The 22,205-nt window shown below is 39.4% G+C and overlaps 1 protein-coding gene across 1 annotated transcript in view; it reads left to right on the forward strand.

Annotated features, from left to right (window-relative positions):
* Window positions 1-21,073, forward strand: part of CFAP58 (cilia and flagella associated protein 58) — a 57,420-nt gene extending 36,347 nt beyond the window's left edge. The window contains exons 16-18 of the mRNA XM_072039767.1: window positions 14,084-14,203; window positions 15,789-15,922; window positions 20,025-21,073. Of these exons, the coding sequence (XP_071895868.1) occupies window positions 14,084-14,203; window positions 15,789-15,922; window positions 20,025-20,145 (375 nt within the window). The 3' untranslated portion in view covers window positions 20,146-21,073. The remainder of the gene's footprint in view (window positions 1-14,083; window positions 14,204-15,788; window positions 15,923-20,024) is intronic.
* Window positions 21,074-22,205: the final 1,132 nt, after the last annotated feature.

Genomic DNA, 22,205 nt, shown 5'->3' on the forward strand with positions numbered 1-22,205 from the left:
TATAAGAAAAAATAATTCCATTTGTATTGTATGTACTATACCTCTGTCTTCTGACTGATCCTTTTTTTTTTTTTTTTCATAAATAAAAGCAGGTTTATACAGGGTACAATCTTTTAGGATGAGCTGGAAATAAGAATGGAAATTGTTGTTAACGAAGGATCACTGTATATGGAATCATATAGAAAAAACATCTACTTAGCTTACCTGCTCCTGATATGTGTTTGATCATATCCTTTTTAGTTAGCTTTTTCAGTATTTCTCACCTGCTAGTTCTTTTAAAAATGATGTAGCTGTAAAATCATGCTACAATCCATACTATGTGATTAAAAGAATGATTCGCTGCATTTAAGTCAGGAAATTCTGATTGCTGACAGTACTCTAGTCCAGGAAGAAGCCAGCTTGACTCTAAAATCCCATAAAAAATATCTTTCTTAACCTTTCATCAGACATTTACTGAGAGAGATTGAATATGCAGCATGATGAATGTTTATTTTAGAATGACTTTTCCAAGTTGAACACTTTAATAGAAGTGTAGAAATATTTCTCATGTTTTAGAAATTATTCAATTAATTAGCTTTTAACCTATCAGCTCTTATACATCAAATAAGGGGGGACATCCTGAGACTTTGCAGAGTAGATGCAAAGCAGTCGCTTGTACTTTCTCCTTTAACTTGGGGTATTATCACAGCTGTGAGCTGTTGTGCAGATGAAAAATGCTGTCTTAAAAATCAGATCCCAAACTGAGGTCTTAAATACTTATGGTCAATAAATACCCGACAGCATTTTTGCCAAACATCAAAAACACTACTTCAGGGTTAGCCAGCTTCCATGTTTGTGTCATTGCCTTCCACCTGAATTTGTGCAGTTAAAAGGTACAGCATTTTTTGATTCTTTTCTAAACCAATGAATAATACTGCAGTGCTTCGTGGAGAAATATGTTGCGTGTTAACCCAGGGATTTCAGTGATGGGTGAAGGTCTTTGTGAATGCATGTGGTGTGAGCAAAATGTGCCGTATCGCCATAAGGTATAATTATTAATAAGCAGAAGGGCTCTGTTGACAAATCCTGAACACATACACACACACACACACACACACAAACAAAAAAGATACTCACCCACGTTATATGTGGGGTAAGTCCCCTATGTGACTGAAGCACAGCTGCATAATGAACAGTGATGTGTGGTAAGCACACAATGTACACAGTGTATCCATATTACCTCGCTATGATTATGATTAATGTGGTTTTACAAAATGATCCCATTGCAAGTGAATTATGCATTGCTTTATTTGTTTCAAATTTAGTTCTTTCTCTTCAGAGTGAACTCCTCTAATTTGATTTTATGTCTGACTGAGTGGAATTTTATTCAGCTGCATGTCTCAGAATGGATAACTGTGGGAAGATTCGCATTATATGTCAGCTACCTCAGTTGTCAGTCATCTCAGAAGATTGGTCATAAATGTAAAAGAGACATGTGCAACCAATATTATCTGTGGAGGGGGGAGGGAGACAAAAGCAAGGAGGGAAAGAAGGTGGCTGTACGTACTCCAGTGATACATATAAAATCCTGCCACCTGTGTTTCAGTAAAGCCTGTAGTACTGAGAGTGTTGTTCTTATATATTTGTTAATCGTTGTCATTTTAAGTTGTCTTAAGTTGTCAACAATCAAGGATCAGGACTGAATAGTTAGGATGTGATGCTTCCAGACCATTAGCATCTTGAGATCATAGTTTCAAAGAGTGCAAGGGCAAAAGGCATGATTAGCTCATGTATCTGACTCAGCTTACAGCCAGATAACATCCACGTGCCCTTGTACTGAGCCAAAATTTTAGCCAAGCTCCAAACCCTCCAAAGAACTGATGGTCCCATTGACACAGAGAGGGAAGTGAAGAGGGGGCACTGCTGTCTCCTGTATAAATCAGCAGTTTCATTTCAGGTACAGTAACATACAGGGAGGAGGTGTTCTCTGTGACCTTGGGCAGGTTACTGAGCTTTTGCATGCCTCACCTCAGGTAAAATAAAACGGGAATAAAATAATTTTTATGCTTGTAGTGGTGTGTGAATGAATATATTAAAGACATGACTCAACTCGGTAGTAACAATAGCTAGCTAAACACTCCAAATAGGCAGATGTTTTATTTCTTTTGTGCTAACTTGGTAGTAGACCTGTTGTATCCAATTTGAGGTGCTTGTTGCTATAGTGTCTGAACAGATACATAACCATCTTTTCTCAGAGCTGGTAGCGTGGTGTCATAAAGAAATATGTGTTAGAACAGTGTGGGGCCATGTAAGTTTATGCAGGCTGGCACCTGCTGGAGTCAAAGAAGTTTTCTTCCAGCAAAAGGAGGAGCTCTAGGATTTGCTTCCATGTATTTGTCATAAGAAACTTTTCTGCCCGTTTATTATATAAAATACTGTTTTTTCAATCTTAGATCATTTTTTTCTCAGCCCAGCTCACAAAAACCTCTTGAAAAAAAAAAAGTCCTCTTGAAAATCATTTCTTTCCCTAGCTTGGCAGTTTCATAAAGCATGCTTCTGCTAGGTTCTTCATTGGTCTCCTAGTGCTTCGTGTAGCTTTCTCTATATAGCATGGAATGCAGCAAAGTGTGCTCAAATGCTGAGTAAGAGATTTTCTCATCAGACAGCCTGCTAGGGAAAATGGGAGAATATGCTCCTATTACCTGCCTTTATTTTGGTGTTCTGAAAGCCCAGTTCAGTTTTATTTGAGGTATTATCTGTACATCTTCCAAATGGCTGAGATTTACTTTACCCTCTCAAAACTGGCATTTATATACTTCTGGTGCTGAGTAGAGATTCTACTTGGATTTGAGAGCAAAACCTACTTGGATGTTACATGTGGGGTAGTTTGTTTGAGTTGATGATTTTTTGGGCAGAATTGTCTATTTTCTTAAAAATAACTGCAGTCCACTTCAGGAAACTAATGACTGTAGAATCCCAAAGAGTCTCTTTTGACCTGCCTGTTATTGTTTCTCTGTCATTGTGCCTTCAGAGAGATTTTAGTGGAAGTAGTTTGGGAGAGAGCTTTGTATGCACTGGAACTTACAGGTGAATGCAAAATCCACTGCCGAAATACAATCCTTTCTTTAGTACTCCTTTATCATTCATATATATAGTCAGCCTTTTGAAGGGATTTTTCCATGTAAAAATGACAAGGGAAATTTTCTTTTTGGCTTTTTGTATTTTACTAGGACTTGACTCTTTTCTATTTCCTGGAGGATTTGAATTCCTCTGGAAGCACAGGATTAACACACTATCTTGAGGCTGAAGCTAGTAGTTCTCTCAGCCCTCAATTAAAGTGTTGAGTATATTGAGCTTTAGACCCTTTCTATGCTTAGAAATACCATTCCTACTGTCAAAAAAAAAAAAAAGTTAACGTTTCTGATTTAGCTTGTACCAACTCTCAAATCACTGAAGACTTCCCTGCTAGTGCAGTTGCATCTAATTGCATAGCTAGCAGCTGGCATAGCCACGTCAGCACAAAGAAATCACACTGCTAACTGAGAAAACCAAGCTGGCAAAACTTTTAACCATTGATCAGATAGTTCCTTACACTTAAAAGTTGTCCTTTCCTTATAGATATATTAAAAAAAATAATCTAAGGGACGTTATGTATCTTAAGGAGGAGGAGAGCGTAGCACTTTGTTGAGTGTAGCTTTTAACTTTACAATTCAATTTTCAGTTGGTGGCCAGAGTTTCAAGGGATTTATGCTAGAATGTAGAAACGAGAAATACAGCATGGATTCTAGCCCAAGATTTACTTTTTGGCTTTCAGCTGAGTACGAGTCAAAGAGAAAAAAATAAATTATTTATGCAGTGCTGTGCATGGACAAGTAGAAATTAGGCACTGGGGTGTCAAAGGCCTTGATTTAGAAACTGGACTCTGAAGAGAATCTGTTCTTTTTTCAAATGAAAAATAAAGTATTCTCATGAACTCTGGCTATAACCCTGTTCTAACGACTGACCAGTAACAAATGTCTAATTATTAGTACAACATTTTGAGCACAACAGATTACTGTGTTAGTGCCTTCAAATTAACTTCAGTCCAGTGCCTTGAATCTGGTTTGAAGTGGAGTGACCAAGGCAGTGTGAGATGACACGTGGAGGTACTTTGTGTGTCGAGTCACTCTTCAGGACTACATTTTCATGTTCTTTCCTTGTGCCATTCTTTTATATACCTTTTGTTGTACGTGAGACATTCATTGATGAACTAGAGTTTTGATTGGGGATTTTAACTTTGCCTGTAAGGGGAAATGTTTCGTATTTTAGTATTGGTGTTATCTTGGAGGATTACGTGTCTTTCAGTGATTCTGATGGGGATTTTTCTATACAGAATATATTCTAATATTAATTCTATATAGAATTTGTTTAGTGCCTTTTACATTGTCACTGATACTCTTTTTCCATTTATTCATTTATTCATTTATTTGCTTTCTCATTTGCCCTAAATGCTAATCGTGTGTCTAGCAGGGTTCTGTGAACCATTCACACTGAGCAAACTGTAGGATCACTGTGTTAATTCTCTGTGCAACATACATGAGTTCATATGCAATCCTGTACTGATGTAATAAAATAATCACGTTTTGTAAACAGGACAGATAACAGGGTCACCTGTGTGAAAGTCTCTTAAGGGTCTTAATATCTACCTGACAGTTTTGTGTAAGCCTTAAGAATGAAATAGGGATTTGAGGGCTATTCAGTTCTTGTGTCAGCTCTCCTCAGAAGGCAGTCGATTTCTATTTCTGAATATTTTGAATATAGTCCTTGGCACATTAGTTTATTTTAGCCCTTCTAATCTCAGTCCATCTAGAATTAGAAGATGTTCTATGCTATAGAAACTTACAGCATGACAAACTGCTCTTCAAAACATACTGACATTTACATTCTTTCCCTCCTCCTACATACGCTGCAATTCAAATGGAAGAAAATAAACTTTTCCCAGGGAAATTTTTTATTGTTGTTGTTTAGGGTCTGTTGTTTAAAGAGGACTTTCAGAAACGAGGGAGGAAAGGTGATGGTCAGTTTACCAGCATCAGGTGAAGATAATCAGCTGCTCTGTACAGTAAGAAAGTATTTGTCCAATGAATCTGCTAGTGCAAATGTATCTGGCACTGGAAATGGGAATCAAAGCAGATTTCTTAGCACTCAAGACAATTTTGGTGAAGAATTACCTTAGTGGAAGAGTTTAATTCTTATTGAATCTGTGTGGCACAGCATTGCCCTCACAAACAAAACAGATTTCCCATGATGAAGGGTTTTGGACAGAAACAAGGTGCAAATGTGATTGAGAAATTAGAAGAAAACAGGTCAAAATAATAACTTCTGGGTATCTGTGCCATTTTAGCTGCTCTCATGGTGTTTTACCAGTAAATATTTCAGATGCTATTTACAAAGACGAGGATGTTGCAGGTGGAGTAAAAATCTCTTAGGGTTTATGGGCAGGGAATGGATATGAATATGTAATATCTTTTTAAAGGTTTTTAGGAGAATTGATATATTTGCTTGAATTTGAGTTCAAAAAGAGAGCTTTAGTGGGTCATCAAATGCCATCCCTCCACACCACACAAGATTGATTTAATTGCACAAATACCATCCTTGATAGATGAATGTCAAGTATAGATTTGTTTCCTGCATTTTAATACAAGTACTGCCAGCCCATGAATTTTAGCATACATGGGCGAGATTGTTGGCTGAAAGTATGCAGTGGTTTGTGGTTCTGATTTCCCCCCCTCACCCCCCACTTCTAAGCTGCTGCTGTAATCCAGACCTGTTGTTTCTGACCAGCAAAGTGCAGATGTATTGGCTTACCTGGCATGGCAATTTTGGGATCATGGGAGACTGAGTTTCATTTCCATGTATCTTCCAGGAGTTTTAGTGAGCTTTGGCAATTCGTGTAGCCACTCTGTATCCAGACCCTTTTGTAGAATAAGAGGATCACTGCCCTATCTGGATGCAGTGCTACAGCAGAAGCACATTAAATGTTGAAAAGCATTCAGACAATGAAATGAGGAGGGCTTGCAAACACCATAAGGTAGAGAACATTGCTACTATCTGTAATCTGCATCAGAAGAGCAAAAACAGCGATCACAAAATTATTTTCTTCAAATACCTTGCATTTGGTTTGCACTTAGAAATCCAAAGTGTGGACATCCTGTGTCATTAAACTAAAAATATTTTGTAAAATGAGCTATTCCTGAAGTTCTGACTCAGACAGAATTGCCATTAGCTTCAATGATTGTTCGCTAGAGTAAATCTTGAGTAAAAAGTTCAGGAATTGTTCCAGTAAATGACAAATAACTGAAAACAAACTTGTTTACTCCACATTCCTGTATTCAGCATGTATCTGGGAAGGAAATAAATCTGCTGTGCACCTCAGGGTAAAGTGTATTAATCAAACAGTTATCTTGTTAAGGGAAAGTAAATGACTCGCTGTGCTGACTGCATACATTGCTACGCACAGAGTTAGCAGTGCTGTTAGCAAGCCGATACTGTTAGCCATCCAGAAGCTGCCAAACAAGAAAAAACACTAGAAGAGTGCAACAGCAGTGCAGCAATACATTCACAAGCCCATATTATATATTGTGGCCCAGAGCCAGCTGCAAATCTGTATTTTTCAGATGTGCCCTTTGGCAGGCGTTCTTCCATTGAGGCAAGTGTGTTCTGCTCCTCCCTTGGCAGCAGGATATGGACAATATGCAATGTCCCATGCAGTGGTGGATTATTATTTTGTATGACATTCACACACATACGCACACAAAAAAAGAAGACATTCAACATTCAAGTGTGATATTCACACAGAAACGCAAACCAAAAATACACTAAACAGGGACAGACAAGGTTTTACTAATTTATTTCAGATCACTTATTTTCATTCTTACAGAAGTGTGAGTAGTAGTGTTGGGAAAATGTGCAGGATGGTGCAGCAGCACTAAGGTGGTTTGGGGGCAATTAGCAGCAGGCAGACAGAGTCACTTTAAAAGTAATATATATATATAATATATATTTAAAGTAGATTAACAGGGGAGAAATGGGAACATGGGTGTAGAAAGAACTCTGTTTCTCCATTCACAACCCACGCACAGGGAGACTCTCTGCCAGCTGGGCTGCTTCACTTGGCCAACTGATCCACATCCTCTGGACTCTGAGCTCAAGTTTTCCTATGCCTGTCTTAGCTATAATCTTAAGCAGGGGATGGCACACATTGGCACAGCAGTTGTCTTTACATGAACATTAGGATTCTCTCTGTCTTTCACCCTCCATTAGTCCTGCTTCTCTGAATTTTAAAAACAGATGGGGAGCTGAAAAAGATCTCTTCAAAGTATACAAGTGGTCAGCTCTAATTACAGTGAGACTGAGGGAAACCATATATTAAAGCATTCATGATTTCAGAATTGCCATGTGTATTTCTTAGATGTGCCGTTATCTCTTAATAGGTTCCAAAGTGTAACAGGAGACCAATCTTTCTTCCCAGAGGTCCTTGGCATATGTAGGGAGCCACTGCTATCCTGTCAGAAAGATGTATGTAGGCTTTGCTGCCTTGTTAGGAGGGTATTTGTAGGTTTAAGTGGTGGCTTGACTTTGAGGCAGCTGCTCAGAGGTAGCGGTTCTAGAACACCAAAGGACTTGAAGCTAAATGCTCTCATCTTTCAGGGAAGTCTAAGGATCTAAGTCAAGCAGGTGATTAAAGAGATGTAGGTGCCTAACTTACAGATAGGTATTTGCAGAAGCAGGTTGACAGTTTCTCTGATCACCCTTTGAGGTCATTTGTCAGATCAGCCAGAAGTGAGAGCAGGAGCTGGGTCTGCTGGGAATCCCATTCCCAACCCTCCACCTGCAGGAGCAGCTAATCAGTAGCAGCACAGCCTTGATAATTCTTTTTTGATAAGCCTGTTATTTTTAAAATCAAATTGGCTATAGAGTTGTTAAAATACATGTTGTTACACTGACATTAAAATACAGAGTTTTTAAGTCAGACATACATTGGCAGAAGAGGCTCTTTTGGCTCTGTATGTAATAATTATTGGCCAGTAAAATATTTCGCCCCATTTTCCTTGCAGACATATTCACTTAGAATATTTAGATTCCTTGTTGATAAGATTTATAGCAACCTCTGAGTCTCCCTCAGGACACTCTAAGACAAAACCTCTACTAGAATGGGAAGCCAAGGTTTGTTTAGTGCTCTCTTCAGCCCAACTGTCAAGCTGCAGGCACTGGGGATGTTGCTGGAAAATTCACATCAATCCATGTTGCGTCACCAGTAATTCTCGGCCTCGAGGAGCAGCTCCCCACGTCGCTCTCATTTTGTGTGTATACAAGTCCATGTGTGTTCCTGTGCACACATAGGAAGAAAAGCAGATTATTAATTGATCATCTTCTGCAGTGTAAAGGATAGACCCTGAGTTTAAATGAGCTACTCTGATTAATGATTTTATAAACTCTGCTGTAAGGCCGATAGTAAAAAGGGAATTGCTGCTATTATTTCTGCAAGAGGCATCCATACCATTTTCTCCTTCTGAAAGCTTATTATCCGTGCGTGTCAGAGTTCAGAAGTCTTGAAAGGAGAGGAGGATATATAACATATTTGTTTGTCCACTGGAAAAAAAAAACCAAAAACAAACAAACCTGCTTTCCCACACACTTCCTAGGAGAGATGCAATAGTACCAGTACCTAGCAATAACAATAAAAAAAATAATAAGTTGCAATTGCACTTTAGCTGGAAATGTTTGCACGTAGTTGTTCCTGGAAAATGGTAATAATGTAGCATTCAGCTCTTATTGTTATAAAAAAAAAAAAAAGAAAAAAGAGTCAGGGGTGAAGACCTAAAAAGATGCTCCAAGGTATTTTTTCTCTCTCATTAAGTTGTTTTGAAAATGCCAGTCAGTTTGGTGCAGTCTGTGCCAAAGGAAACAGATTTGCTCTGGAGAAGCATTATTATCAACTGGAGGGATAAGTCATCTCAGACAGGTTTAATTTAACTCCGTCTAGTGCAGCACAAATTTCACCAAAGGAGGGGAAATGATCCCAGCCTTTCCTTTGGTGGCAGCACTTCAACGAGAAAACCCCAAGCACCTCATGCAGTATTCGCGTTGCCGCTCAGTGAAAGGACTTCATTGTCCTGTCCCAAACCCAAATTAATTTGCTCAATAAAACCCTCACAGTGGATACTTAAAGGAGAGTGTAGATGATGAAAACACATGCTGTTCTGGGGAACTGCTTGCGTGCAGAGGTGTTTGCTGATGGATGTGGAATAGACAAGAAAGAGCAGGAGCTTTTGAAAAGTGTTTATTGAGAAAGTTTTTACTGCACATTTCTCACAGCGCTGGAGGCAACTTTCTCCTATTGTTACAAAATTCGTGAAGGTTACCGTATGCTAATTTGTTCTATGCCTCATAAAACTCTTCATCGTAGATGTCCTGAGCAAACAGCTACTGCATTAGCTACATGCACACACCCAAATAAGCGTGCAGCTTATAAAGATAAAATAACTACGACCAGATGTGTGTTTATTGGTGCATTTAATCCAGAGTCCGGTGTCCTGGTTAAGACTTTGGGGTAGGGATCACAGCCCCTTAAGGGTCCTCTGCTGCTTTGTGGTGTCCTGAGCTGAGCACAGCTCTGCTGTTGTGGTTATACTGCCAATAACCCCCCCAATGTTCCCCCCAGCGATGACTGCTTTGTTTTCCTCAGCAAAGCCATGAAGAGCTGTGATGTGCTTACACAGTTACCGTGTTGCTTCCTCCACCTTACTAATTAAAAGAAAGATTTTTAGGTAGGTTGCCACCATACACAAAACTGCACGTTTTTGCTCTGCATCTTTATCTTGCTCTTTTATTTATTTTCTTCTTTAGCTGAAGGCTGCCAAGCTTCAGTTACTGGAGACGGGAGCTCACACAAATGGAATTTACTGAGATGCAAAGGATTTGGGACTTTTGTGGTTTTGTTTATTTATTTTTTTAAAAATAATTTGTGTGATAGAAAGCTTTTGATGAATAATATGATTTTTATGGGCCTGGTGGAGAAGGCTGTCGGTGTGCAGCATGCCGGGTGAATTTGTTGAATTATCTGCTTGGGAAGACAAGCTGGTGAAAATGAGAAAGCTGGGGCTTCGTGGCCTATTTCTGCTGTGAATACATCTTCATTAAATGTAGGGTCATCCATCGTGTCTGGCTCAGAATGATGCCCTGGGCTAACTAACAAGAAGGGTCATTTCAGGAGTTTCCTAGTGTCTTGCTGAGGGAGAAAATGACATAAAATGTAGGCTCATTTTTTTTTTTCAGAGCTAATACCTGGTGCATTGGTCTGTCCCAGCATTGCTGACTGCTTCCCACTCCTTGTTGAAGCAGTGAAATGCCTTGGTGCCACTTTGGGAATGTCTGATGGGGCTGACGCTCCCTGTGGCATGGCACAGCACCGGGCTGTGCTGGTCGGCAGAAAGAGCTGCTTTTGAAGCAGGATTGTGCTTGCAAAAGTGATTCTTCTTGCTGCAGACCGACCCAATTTGTGGCCACAGAGTCCCGAAGAATCAATTGAAATTTGCCAAACACCGGCCAGTCCTCTGCAGAAGAATACTGCTTTTTCTCAGTGCTCTGTAGAGAAAGCAGGCCGGGAGGACTGTGCATTCTGGCTGACACAGCAACTAGTTAAATTTAGGGGGAAGCAGCAGCTCTGCCCCCCCTCCCCCCCAAGAATTACTGTACTGGAGACTTAGAGAAGCAGAAACATATTGTCATGGCCTAGCCTAAAGGCAGATCTGGGGGCTCCTCGGAGCTCCCCTGGAAAACAAATCTGAGACAGAAAAGGCTGTTCTAAAAATAATGTGGAGTTTTATTTACACAACTTACTCAGCTGGTATTCACAGAGGTGCAGAAATTCTCTTTGGAATGCCTGAAATTTGACTGTAACCCTTAATCTGAGACTCCCAGTGTGCCCTACGTACACAAAATGAATGTGCCCTCATCTCTCCACCATAGGCTTGGTGTCGTTTCTGTCATAAAGCAATGAAGCTGGTTGAAATTAAGGGCTCAGTCCAACAGCCAAGCACCTGCTGAGTTCAGTGGGAATTTTGCCACAGGAAGGATCACATAAAGAGCTTGGGTACTGGCCTAAAGCTCATTTAACAAAATGTACATTGCTCTTTCCAATGAAGGATGAACAGCATCAATCTGGAGTTGTGGAAAGATCTGGTGGATCTTCCTTCACCTCAAAGTGTGTTTGTACTTAAGTACTTTTCATCTCAGGATCATGTAACCCTGGCCTGATGTACGTTGTTGTTGCAGCCTGTGATGAGGATGGATGGGAACGTGAGGGGAGGCAGTCTGGGACAATCCAAAGCCGTGTATCTTACACAAACTGTAATGCATTGATTTATTCCTGCACAATGAGTGCAGGATTTCAGGTAGCTTTTGCTCCAACTTAATTTGCACAGCCACCAACAGAAATAAATGGAGTTTACTGACTTCTACTTTGGACAAAATATGCTACTGCTTTTGAATTACTGCATTACTGCCACCCCACTCATCACTGCTGACTTACAGTTTTCTTGGAGAGAACCATTGGGCTCTCTCCGAGACGTTAAGGAACACACATGCATTTTATTTGGTTCCAAAAAGCAACGTGGATCTATCTTCTGGGAGTATTAATTCACACACTACAACTGAAGGCTTTTTTGAATATATCCCACTTACTCTGGACAACCCTGCAGGTCTTTCTACTATACCTGTGCTATATCTGATATCTGGGTATTTTTAAGCTATCTGCATATAACACAAATTGCACAGATTGTCTGTCATTCCAATAGAGCTAGAGTATTACTGAAGCCAAAATTTTAAATTATTTTGTGCTTTTTCTTTTCTTTGGGCATTCTGATTTCTTGTAGGTTGAGATAAAAGTACCTGCTTTGAGGAATACATTTTTGGTGGTGGCATCACACATAGTTTGTAACTAATAGTTTATATACTAATACACTCTGGTGGTTACCATTTTAAAATTAATTGAAATTAATTGATTTTTGTCTGCATCTTAGGATAAAATGACAAAGTATAGAAATACCAACCCGTGCATACGAACTTTTGCTGATGAGGAAAGGAAGCACCCAGGATTTTTTGTCAATGTTTGCTGACATATGGTGCTTTTAACACAGTAGCGAATTAATTGACTAGATGTAAAAGAGATGGACAGTTCTTAGCAAGGAAGGACAGGATCTGCATTATAAGACAGCTGGTTCTGCCTCTGTTGGATTATGGAGACAATATACATCGGAAAGCTAACGAGTCTCTGCTGCATAAGATAGATTCTCCTTATAATAGAATTGCACACTTTGTCTCTAAATGGGGTTATTATACACACCATTGCACAATGTTTGAAGAGCTTGGTTGGCCCTTGTAGAGGGTTAGGAGAGAAATAAATTGGAAAACAATTGCACATAAGACCTTCAATCCATCAACTGCTCCATATTTATCCAAATTACCGTTACACTGTTCCAAAATACAAATCTGTGATACATTCAGGGGTGGAATGTTAATACTGACCGGCCAGATTTGACAAGGCAGATTTTTCTTTTGCTGCTGCTTTTAACTTGCAGTAAAATCTTGCATCTAGAGAAAGAAGAGGTGGTAGTGGCAGCCACTTGCAGTGACACAATAACTCTCCACTGAGAGTGAATTCTCAATTTAATTTTTGCCACTATGCAAACTCCAGCCTGAGTCTCAGGAGGTTTTGATTTTTCCAGAGATGAGCTGTGAACAGCTTAATTTATAAGGAGCTCTTCCTCAGTCACATACAGAATGTAAGGGCGACGTTTGCAAAAGTAAATTATGATTTGAAGTGCTTTCATTTTCAGGTCTGTTAGTGCATGGTTTTCAGAAATTGCCAAGGTCTAAAACTCTGGACACCTTATGCGCCTGAATGCTGGATACCCAGAATTTTACATGTTCACTGAGCAAAGTCAAATTCTATATTATATAGCTTAATTCCCCCCACCAACAGAAGAAATCTGTGGTAAGAGTTGCAGTCGGCACTTATAAAATGCCAGCAAAAAGGGGTTTTGTCAAAGCCAGTATAAATAATCACATAGCCGACCTCCAACATGGCATTTTTGTCATCTTCTGTTAAATCTTTTGTCTGCTAGACCAACTTCCAGTCAAATACCCCTCCTTTTCACTTCAGCTCTCCGGGTACCAGACAATGATCAGATCTTGCTAAATAATGTTAAATAATAACAATCTTAGTCTGACACGGTAGATACTAAAAATATTGAAATCTGCAAAGCTACGTGGGTGGCTTTTTCAGTGCTTTATTCCTCAGTCTGGAAAAAAGTACATCCTCAAAACCCAGTTCAAAGCAGCCTTTCAGTACAGAAAGCTGCAAGTGTATCCACCGTGTGGTTTCCATTCAGCCACAGTTATATCCCACTCCAACAAGTTCTCTTATCCAACATGAAGAAGACACAAGACAAAGAAAAATTACTTGGTGGTAGTTGTGCTAGTCATAGTTATTCCTATCCATCTTTTCCTTCCGTATCCGAGGTTCCCCTCAGTTAAGATATATATATATATGAATATATGTATTGTGTGTATGTATATGTGCTTTGCAGGATTTTGTCTAGAAGAAGTTGTTATTTCTTTTGTACCTTCCTTACCTGACATTTTTATAGCTCAACACTTCCTGTTGGATGAAGCTATGACCCTTAATGTAAGACGATGTGGCTCATATGAAGAAAAATTGGAATAAGCACAGTTACTAGTAATTAATTCCCCACCCCTGGATACTTTTCCAGGGCCTGTTTTATGTTCTCTGTGGTAAAGCGTGCTCACTGATGACAGTGTTTAAGAGTATTTCATTTGTTGTTCGAACTAGCTGGATGTTTCCCTTAATGAGCTCTCCCACTGCTATCACAACAACTTTAAATACCTTATGGCTAGCAAGGAAAGACTGACACACAGGCAGATTTGTTTCTGCAAATATCTTCTTGGTTGAGTTGCATTTTTCAGTGTGGTTGATCTCACTGCAGGTTGTGCTGCTGCTGTAGTAGAAGGGAAAGTTCTTATACAACTGTCTGTTTTGTAGGAAAAGGAAAAACTATATGTGGAATTGAAGCATGTCTTGGCCCGTCAGCCTGGACCTGAAGCCGCAGAACAGTTGCAGCTCTACCGGCACACTCTTCGAGAGAAGACTAAACAGCTGAAAGTAAGAAATGTCCTTTCTCTGGCTGAGGGGCTGCCAGGCTTGCAGAACAACTTCACTTGTGATTCTGGAGACCTAGGCTTCAGGAAGATTTTCAATGATCATTGTGCATGCCTTGGTATATTAGATTAGGAAAAAAAAGCTAATTCTGCATCTCCCCAAGGGAAAAGCAATAGCATTAGAATATCTTTTTACAACATTACATTTGTTTATTTTATTAAAACAGAAGAAAAGTCTTGTTAGAATGTGTGCACAGCACAAAGCTGTATATGTTTCTTGTGCATAGACATTCTGTGACACCATCAATTCTCCATTAAACTGTTCTCCATCCCTTTCCTTAAACTGTTGAGATCTTTAATAAACAAAAACATTTCATTTTCTTTTTAACAAGATAGTGGGAATATATTGAGAATCCAGTCTTAAATTACTGTTATTTCTCTTGGAATGCATACATATATATTAGACTTGCAAACTTTATGGTGATGGCCAGAGTAACTTGTCCTAACCCCTTGTCACTAAAAGTGAAAATTTCTTGACTCAGAAGGAATCTTGAAGAAAACTTTGAGAGCATGATATTACAAATTGAGTCTTTGATAGCACGAGTTGATCTTCCCTTGTTCTTGCCTGCATGAACGATCAGTCTCCCCAGGAGTTCATCTGCTTCTGCAGCTCCTTTCTCTGTTGCAGTCATCATCTCCTGTTCACTGCATCATAATCATGTCTATACTAACCATGAGGAAAAAAATGCAGGAGCAGATGGGCCCTGAGGAAACAAAGAGGCTGTTATGCAAATCTTAGCTTTCCATGGAGAAGAAAAACAATGTAGAAGATGTAAAATAGAAGCCAAAGTTTAGCTAAACTGGATGTGATTTGAAGTTTTCCATACGGTTACCGTTTGTCCATCATGCATTCAATTGCTACTGTTTATTTCAGGCATAGTACTCTGTAGTGTACTGGTGTGCTTGTCATTTTGTGGTGCCAGGTGAAGTTTTTCTCCATCTTAAAGAAGGAAAACATACTATGTGTACTCCTACTTTCTTTAAAGTTTACTGATTCAAATGGAAGTGGCATTTTATTCATATTTGCACTGCCTAGTGCTACTTTGCTATTGTGGATTTAATTATTTCATGTAACAAAGTGGCTCCCTATGAATAAAGACCATTATTACTAAAGAAAGTCCTGTATTATATTATTATTATTATTATTATTATTATTATTATTATTATTATTATTATTATTATTATTATTATTATTATTATTATTATTAAGCCCTTCATTTTGGGTTTTCACTTAGATCTGTGTCCCAGAACATTAAGAGCTAATATATGTATTAATATAATTCCCATAATGCCTGGGGCATATTTGACATGTCTTACTGTAGTTAAATTGCATAGCCTTAAATTTGTAAACTGTCCTTAGTGGGCGGAGGTGGTTGAGTGAAACACGATGGAAAATGGAAATGTGGTAGAAAATAGTGATGTCATACGTGGTCAAATGTGAAAGACAAATGTGCTTATAAAAGTACTAATTTATGTTGAAGTAAAACTGACATCTCCTTTTTCTGCTTTTTTTGTCTTTTGTTTGTTAGGTTTTGTCCTCAGAATTGAATATGTATGAGTCACAGAGCCAAGAATACAAATATGAAATTGAAAGGCTTGCCAACGAGCTTCTGAATGTGAAAAAGAAATATCTCGCTCAGAAACGCAAGGAACAACAGGCCAAGTATGGGAGAATAACAGTTTTGTCTATACAACTTTCTGCATAAACCAACTTTTTTTAAAAAAAAAAAATGGTTTACCCTTTTGATCAGAACACATCCAAATTTGACTGAGGTGATGTATAGTTTTGTTGCCTAACTTTCCTGGTGTTTTCCTTTATATTACTTCAGTCTGGTCTAGATTTACCATGATCTGTGGTCAGGTAAAGAACATCCAGCAGTGATACTGCTGAGGTATTCTCCAGTCCAGTTAAATATTCATGCCAATAAGGAGGTGCCCAGAAGACACAGATTACTAAAAACAATGTCATTGTTGTTTCCAAAATGTGGCAGTTGTGCCTGATGACTATCTCCTTCTGGCAGCAGATATCATGCCAATGGTTGTAGAGAAGAGCATTCTCCATCCACTTTGTTTTCTTCCTACATGCTGATGGAGGAAAGTGAGAAATGCTGAGTCTGGGTTTGTCAGATGTCTTACCCTTCTGAGGGGAGAGTTTCCTCGTAGGTAGTTGTCTCACTTGGTGGTACCTCCCTGCCAGCCTCAGTCTGCAACTGAGCATTCAGCTGCTCCTCTTGATGAAAAGAAAATGACTCGGGTCTTAGTTGCCTATTTTGTGGCCTATTAAAGTGACCTAATTTGCGGAGGCTGGGAGATGAGGCTATTCTGATAATGAATCTCCAGGCTGGGACACCAAAACTATTAGTCACTTATGAAAATGGAGTTATGGGACTTTTCCTCTTAAAAGGAAGTTACTTAGATTTGTGCAATCAGATGATATGATGTTTTACCGAGTTTTTCTGTGTATGCCTTTTGTCTTTCCATCCCTTTCTTTCCCCATCCTCTCCCTTCCTGGCACACCAAAGCCAACAATCCTCTGTGTTGCTGAATATATTCAAAGCTGACAGTATCTATTTCTTTCTTAGTCATATTTCAGGCAGCAAACAGTTTCAATGACTGAATTAGCGAAATAGCCAGTGATAAACAGTGACTTTTGTCCCCCTGCAAATTGCATAATGTTACCTTCATGTTTGAAATTAGCAACAATTGTGCAGTGCTAATGGCCTTCCTGGAGCTTTAGGATCAATATGTGAGGCTGCCATAATGCTTGATAATCCATTTCCAGCAGCTAAGTATCCTCTTCACAATAGTTTTAATGTTTCCATTTTGGACCCTGACATCATGTTTCTTTCTGTTCACCAGACGAGAAGAAATTCACCCATGTTTTGTTGTTACATCGCACCTGGAATTAATTCCTGTCATAACGATTGAAAAAACAACTTGTTAGGGCCATAACTGTTCTCAGGAAAACAAAAACATTGTGCGAGGTGGTGGCGACTGAACCTCGGCCTGTTAATTGTACACAGTGAATGGGAAGTTGTGATGCAGGTCCATTAATGCCATGCTCATTGCAGTGTTTGTAGGTTCAGGATAGCGATATCTGTTGTTAGTGCAGTTCATCAGGTTGTTTTTCGTGTGGACGTGGCTGTAGTCCTATGAGCACGGTGTCTCTCTAACATCTGCGTTTAGGAAATACATTCACGTGCTACTGTTGGTGCTTCTGCAGGACAACTACATCTCAGTGCTCCCACCTGAGGCTCAGAAGCTACCAGCGCTGTGCTGCCAGGCTTGCCTTGCACTTTTCTTTGTGCCTGTGGCAGCTGAGAGGTCGCTAGGTGCTAGGTCTGTGCTCTCCTCTGCCCTCATGGTTTTGTTCCCCAGAAAAAAAATGTTGTGCCACAACCTCCTTTGAAAGACAGTGTGCTCCCCAAGGCAAAAATGGGCATACCAGCCATGGTTCTGTAACCTCGAGACTCCTCTTGGCATTGCCCAACAGCAGTACAAAGGAAACAACCTTGTTGTGCTGCCTTCCTTCGCCAAACTGCCAATCGTGCATGACATGTCTTTTGCTTTCTGCAATAAAGAGCTTGTTCTGCAGCCAGACCCTTCCCCAAGGAGTGCTTTGCCCCTGACACGCAGCCCTGCCACATCATCCCCGCCTCAGACTGAGCAGTCCAGGCACAGCTGGGCGTGTAGATGCTAGTCAAAGAGTCAGGGGCAGTTGATTCTTACAATCTCAGGTTGCTCTGAATCCCAGCTGAGACAAAACCACTGACTTGATCTCCATCACGCTGGCTAATGTTAACATCATGTCTGAAATAAATGTGTCTACTTTTGCTAATAAAAAGAGGATCCTGTCGGGACGATAGCATTAGCAGAATTATTGACTACACTGGTATGAAAGAGAATTAATGCTCTCAGATAACCTCACTCAAAGGTATCATCTAAAGCTTTTATTGATTTGCACAAGACAGTTCTGGTTTTTGATTTAAAGTCTTGATATTGAATTAATGCAGCTTTCCATGGGATGCTAAAGGAATATAATGAGTGACAACAGGAATTTAGCTTTGTTTTGTGTTCAGGCTGAAAATGCCTTGTTTCAGACTTTGGTTGTGAATTTAAAATCTTTTTCTTCTTTTGGATTCCAAATGGTATCTTTTCTAGATGTCTTAGGCTTTCTTTTCCTCACCCTTTCCATTTTTTCCATTTTCTCCTTCTGTGTCTTGTACCCTTTCTGCTTTGTTAATTTTTCTAATTGCTTCTAGCACTAGGGTTCCAGTTTGATCTTTGTAAGGACTGGTGAGAAAAGACAAAGCTTAAATCCACATCAGAGACCTCATCCTGAAATCCTACCTATGTAAATAACTGCTCTGAAGAATGTCAGTAGTAGCTGGGAGCTTTTTCACATGGCTACTTGCACATTAATTCTACATAATATATCACAGTGTTCTGCTGTACAGAATTTTCCATATTGATGAGCACATCTGTTGGGTATCTCCATGGGAGCAATGAGGTCAGCATGAGCATGGACTCTGGATCATTTTCTCTCGCCAAAGTTGGAAGCCCAACAGTGGGATAGGACGAGCCATCTAAATGTAGCATGTTAGCTCGTAGTGCTGTCAGCTGGCATGCCCATTAGTGCTGTACTGATATAATTAAACACATGTACAAATGGTTTTCATGGCTATGTTCATCTGAGCCATCTTCTGCCTATTCTCCCACCTCCATATGAGTTAAATTTGGAAAAAGAGGCATAACTAGTCCTCCTACAGGGTTTCTCTGAACTTCCTCCTCTCCCTGCACAGACAGTAATTTTTAGAGACAAACTATTAATTCCAGGGGGTGTTTTTTCCTCCCTCACTGGGGACTGAGTAAGGGTGCTAATGTGACAAGGATAGACTTCGTAAAAGCCTGGTTGCACTCACATTTTTGTCTCAGTCTCAGTGACTGTAAAATAAAAGTAATGGTACTGGCCTTCTTTGTAAAGCCTTGAGACGTCTACTGTTGTGATAAACTACTACATCGCAAAGCTCCACTTTGTTAATTTTAAATATCTTTGGGCCTGTTTCTGAAACCTCCAGGTGTATCACAGTGAGCCTGAAATACTGCCCTTTGTGTATGTTCTGCTGTGCTTACCTCACGAACCTCATTAGAGAGGCACCAGCTAACCCTTGTTCCCTCGTCTTAAGGCCAACAAATTCAAGCCTTCCTGGATCCTCAGAAAGAGCAACTTCCTGGGGCCATCGGGGCGCCCACAGCATAGTGTTAATTTTTCTGCAAATGTCACAGGCAGGGTAATTATCACTAGAACTTTGTTAAAACAGAAAGACAGATAATGCTATTTATTCATTAAAATTCAACAAAGAAAAAGTATCTCCACGTTGAGCCTTTGATGAATGCAGCTGTTTGTTTGAAAACAAATGTATACTTGCTAGAATGGGTTGATAATTAGAAATCTGAAGTCACGGAGCTCATGTACAAACTTGCTCTAATGAGGCGCTCTGACCATTTTGGGGAGTGGCACTAAGCTCATTTATTTCTGATTTTAAATAATTCCAAAAATCATCAGTAGTCTTGTAATTAGATCCAAACAGACACCTAGTTGTGTCGGTTTAGCCTAACAGGCTTTAATCAACAAATTTTTAATGATCTCTTGATACACGATTGCATCAAAGAAACTTTGGAGGACACAGATTTCCTTCGTTTGTAAACATCACTGGGCAACAGAATGAAAAATGTATTCTCTTTTTCTTTGTTTCTGTTTCAAGGGAGAAGGAGCGATCCTTGGCTGAAATGGAATCCGAGTTTCCACGCCGCAAACCTGATGTTCCTCGCTTCACTGGAGGGGGCTTTGCTCTCAGCAGACCCCTTCCCCGAGTAACAGCTTAGCAATGGACTTACCCCATTCCCTTCCCCGGTTTCTTGCTAAACTCTGTGCCAGGCTGTTTGACAAACAAGAACTGAGGAAGAAATTCAGAATCAACTTTCATTCTGAAATCACTCTATTGCTTTCAGAAAACGGCATTTTATGTTAGAATTAACCTACTTTTGGTTTAGAAACAGTGGACCAAATCTGCCTATGTGGTGCCATCTGAATCCTGTCCTGGTGGAAGTGAATAGTGGAGACCATGCTGATTTTTTTTTCAACACTCTATCTCTTTATTAAGCACAGTAACACCACAAAATGCCTTAATATGTAGAGCTGTTTCCCCTTTATCTACCTCTGTTGTAAGCACTCACTTCATTTATCGTCTAAGTAAAAAGCACCTGAAAGAAATGAGAAAACAGAAAGGAAAAATTAATAAGCTGATGTTCCAAGCCCTACTGAGCAAATGCAAAATTAACAACTCTTTACTTAGATGTACACATGTAGCAGTTCTTTGTGCAGGTAGTATATAATTTGGTTTATTCAGTGTTTGCTACAGTTGTTTGTAAGATCAAGGAAGCTCGTGGCTGCAATGTGCATTATTAAGACTGAGATTCTGTTTACTCTGATAGACGCAGTGACATAATTATGTCTGTTCGGCTGGGGAGGCTATGCACACTGACTGGGACATGCTGTTCTCCCACATAAATCCTTCCTAGTGAGTTAAACTTGGACTCAAAACATGGCAAACTTTACTCTTTAATTTCTAGACACTTGGGCATTTTTGTAACTTTCAGAAATTGTTTTTGTAATACAGCGGGAGCCCTCCAACCTTTTCAGCCAAAAGAGATTTAATTACCATTCATTAACAAGTGAAATAACAAAGTCACGGCATGAGGTGCTGAAGTATAGAAAACTTTCAAGCTGTAAAATAAAATGTTTTGAAACTGATTTGTACATGGAAGCTCTTTCTCAGCCTGGGGGATAAAAATACTTGTCCAAAGAGATATGCTGATAAATATTTCACATGCACAAAAAACCCTTTGCAAAGATTTTGTTCTTTCCTTTGGTGGAATACATAATTAAATATTAAAGCTACTGTGGGAAACTTTTAATGGAAGTGTTTAATTCAAAGGAATCAAGTTAAATACGACAGGGATCTACTTTCCTTTTGCACAGGGGACCAGAACACTTAGTCATCAGATCCATTGTATTTTTCTTTTGTTCCCAAAATAACTATTATTGCTTTTTCTCTGTCAAGTGCCTTATTCCAAAGTTATCATTTTAGGGCAGTCATGCTGTCTGAATCGTGTCTTTTGTGTATCTGACATGTCCTAACTATAAAGTTAGGATAATTGAGAATAACTGATGGGTGCTTGAGTTTGATGGGATCCCAAGGAGGTTTTACTGAAGCTTTTAAAAGTCAGTATTTGTTAAGGTCCTGGGTATTCAGCCTACAGCTGGACTCTGCTATGCTTACTGACACCGGGAAGTAATTTGTACTGCAATAAATCAGTAAATTCACATTAATTAATTCACATGATTAAGAGAGAGACAGTTACTCTCCGAGAACACCATCACACTGCAGAGGAGCAACTGGTTTGTCATGCTGAGACATGCAGCATGCCCCTAACTCAGCCAGAGGTAACACAGCTGTGCACATCTTTCCCTCTGTTTGGTGTCAGGGTTTAGAAGACAAGCTGTCACGGTGGCTAGCAGAGGTCAGAACAAAGGAAGGGGAGCCAAACAGATGGAATACGTTCGCTAATTTTTGTGAGTACACTAATAAAACAGGTTCTTTTCCATCTTTAGATGTATTTAATAGTAACTTTTGTTACATTGGGTGATCTGTTTTTACAGTAAGACAGACACTCCATCCCTAGCTGGGTCTTGATCTGAGTTGTCCAGTCTCTAAAATGGGAGGAATAGCGTCTGTCTACTGATTTGCAAAGGTGAATTAACTTGTAAGATATAGCTATATTAACATATAGATTTAAGTTAATTTGTAAGAATTAACACTAATAATTTTTCATAAGAAAAAGTGCTTAATATTCTAGGTGAAAAACAAACAAACAAAACCAAA

The sequence above is a fragment of the Anas platyrhynchos genome, chromosome 6 (genome assembly GCF_047663525.1).
Source record: "Anas platyrhynchos isolate ZD024472 breed Pekin duck chromosome 6, IASCAAS_PekinDuck_T2T, whole genome shotgun sequence".
NCBI lineage: Eukaryota > Metazoa > Chordata > Aves > Anseriformes > Anatidae > Anas > Anas platyrhynchos.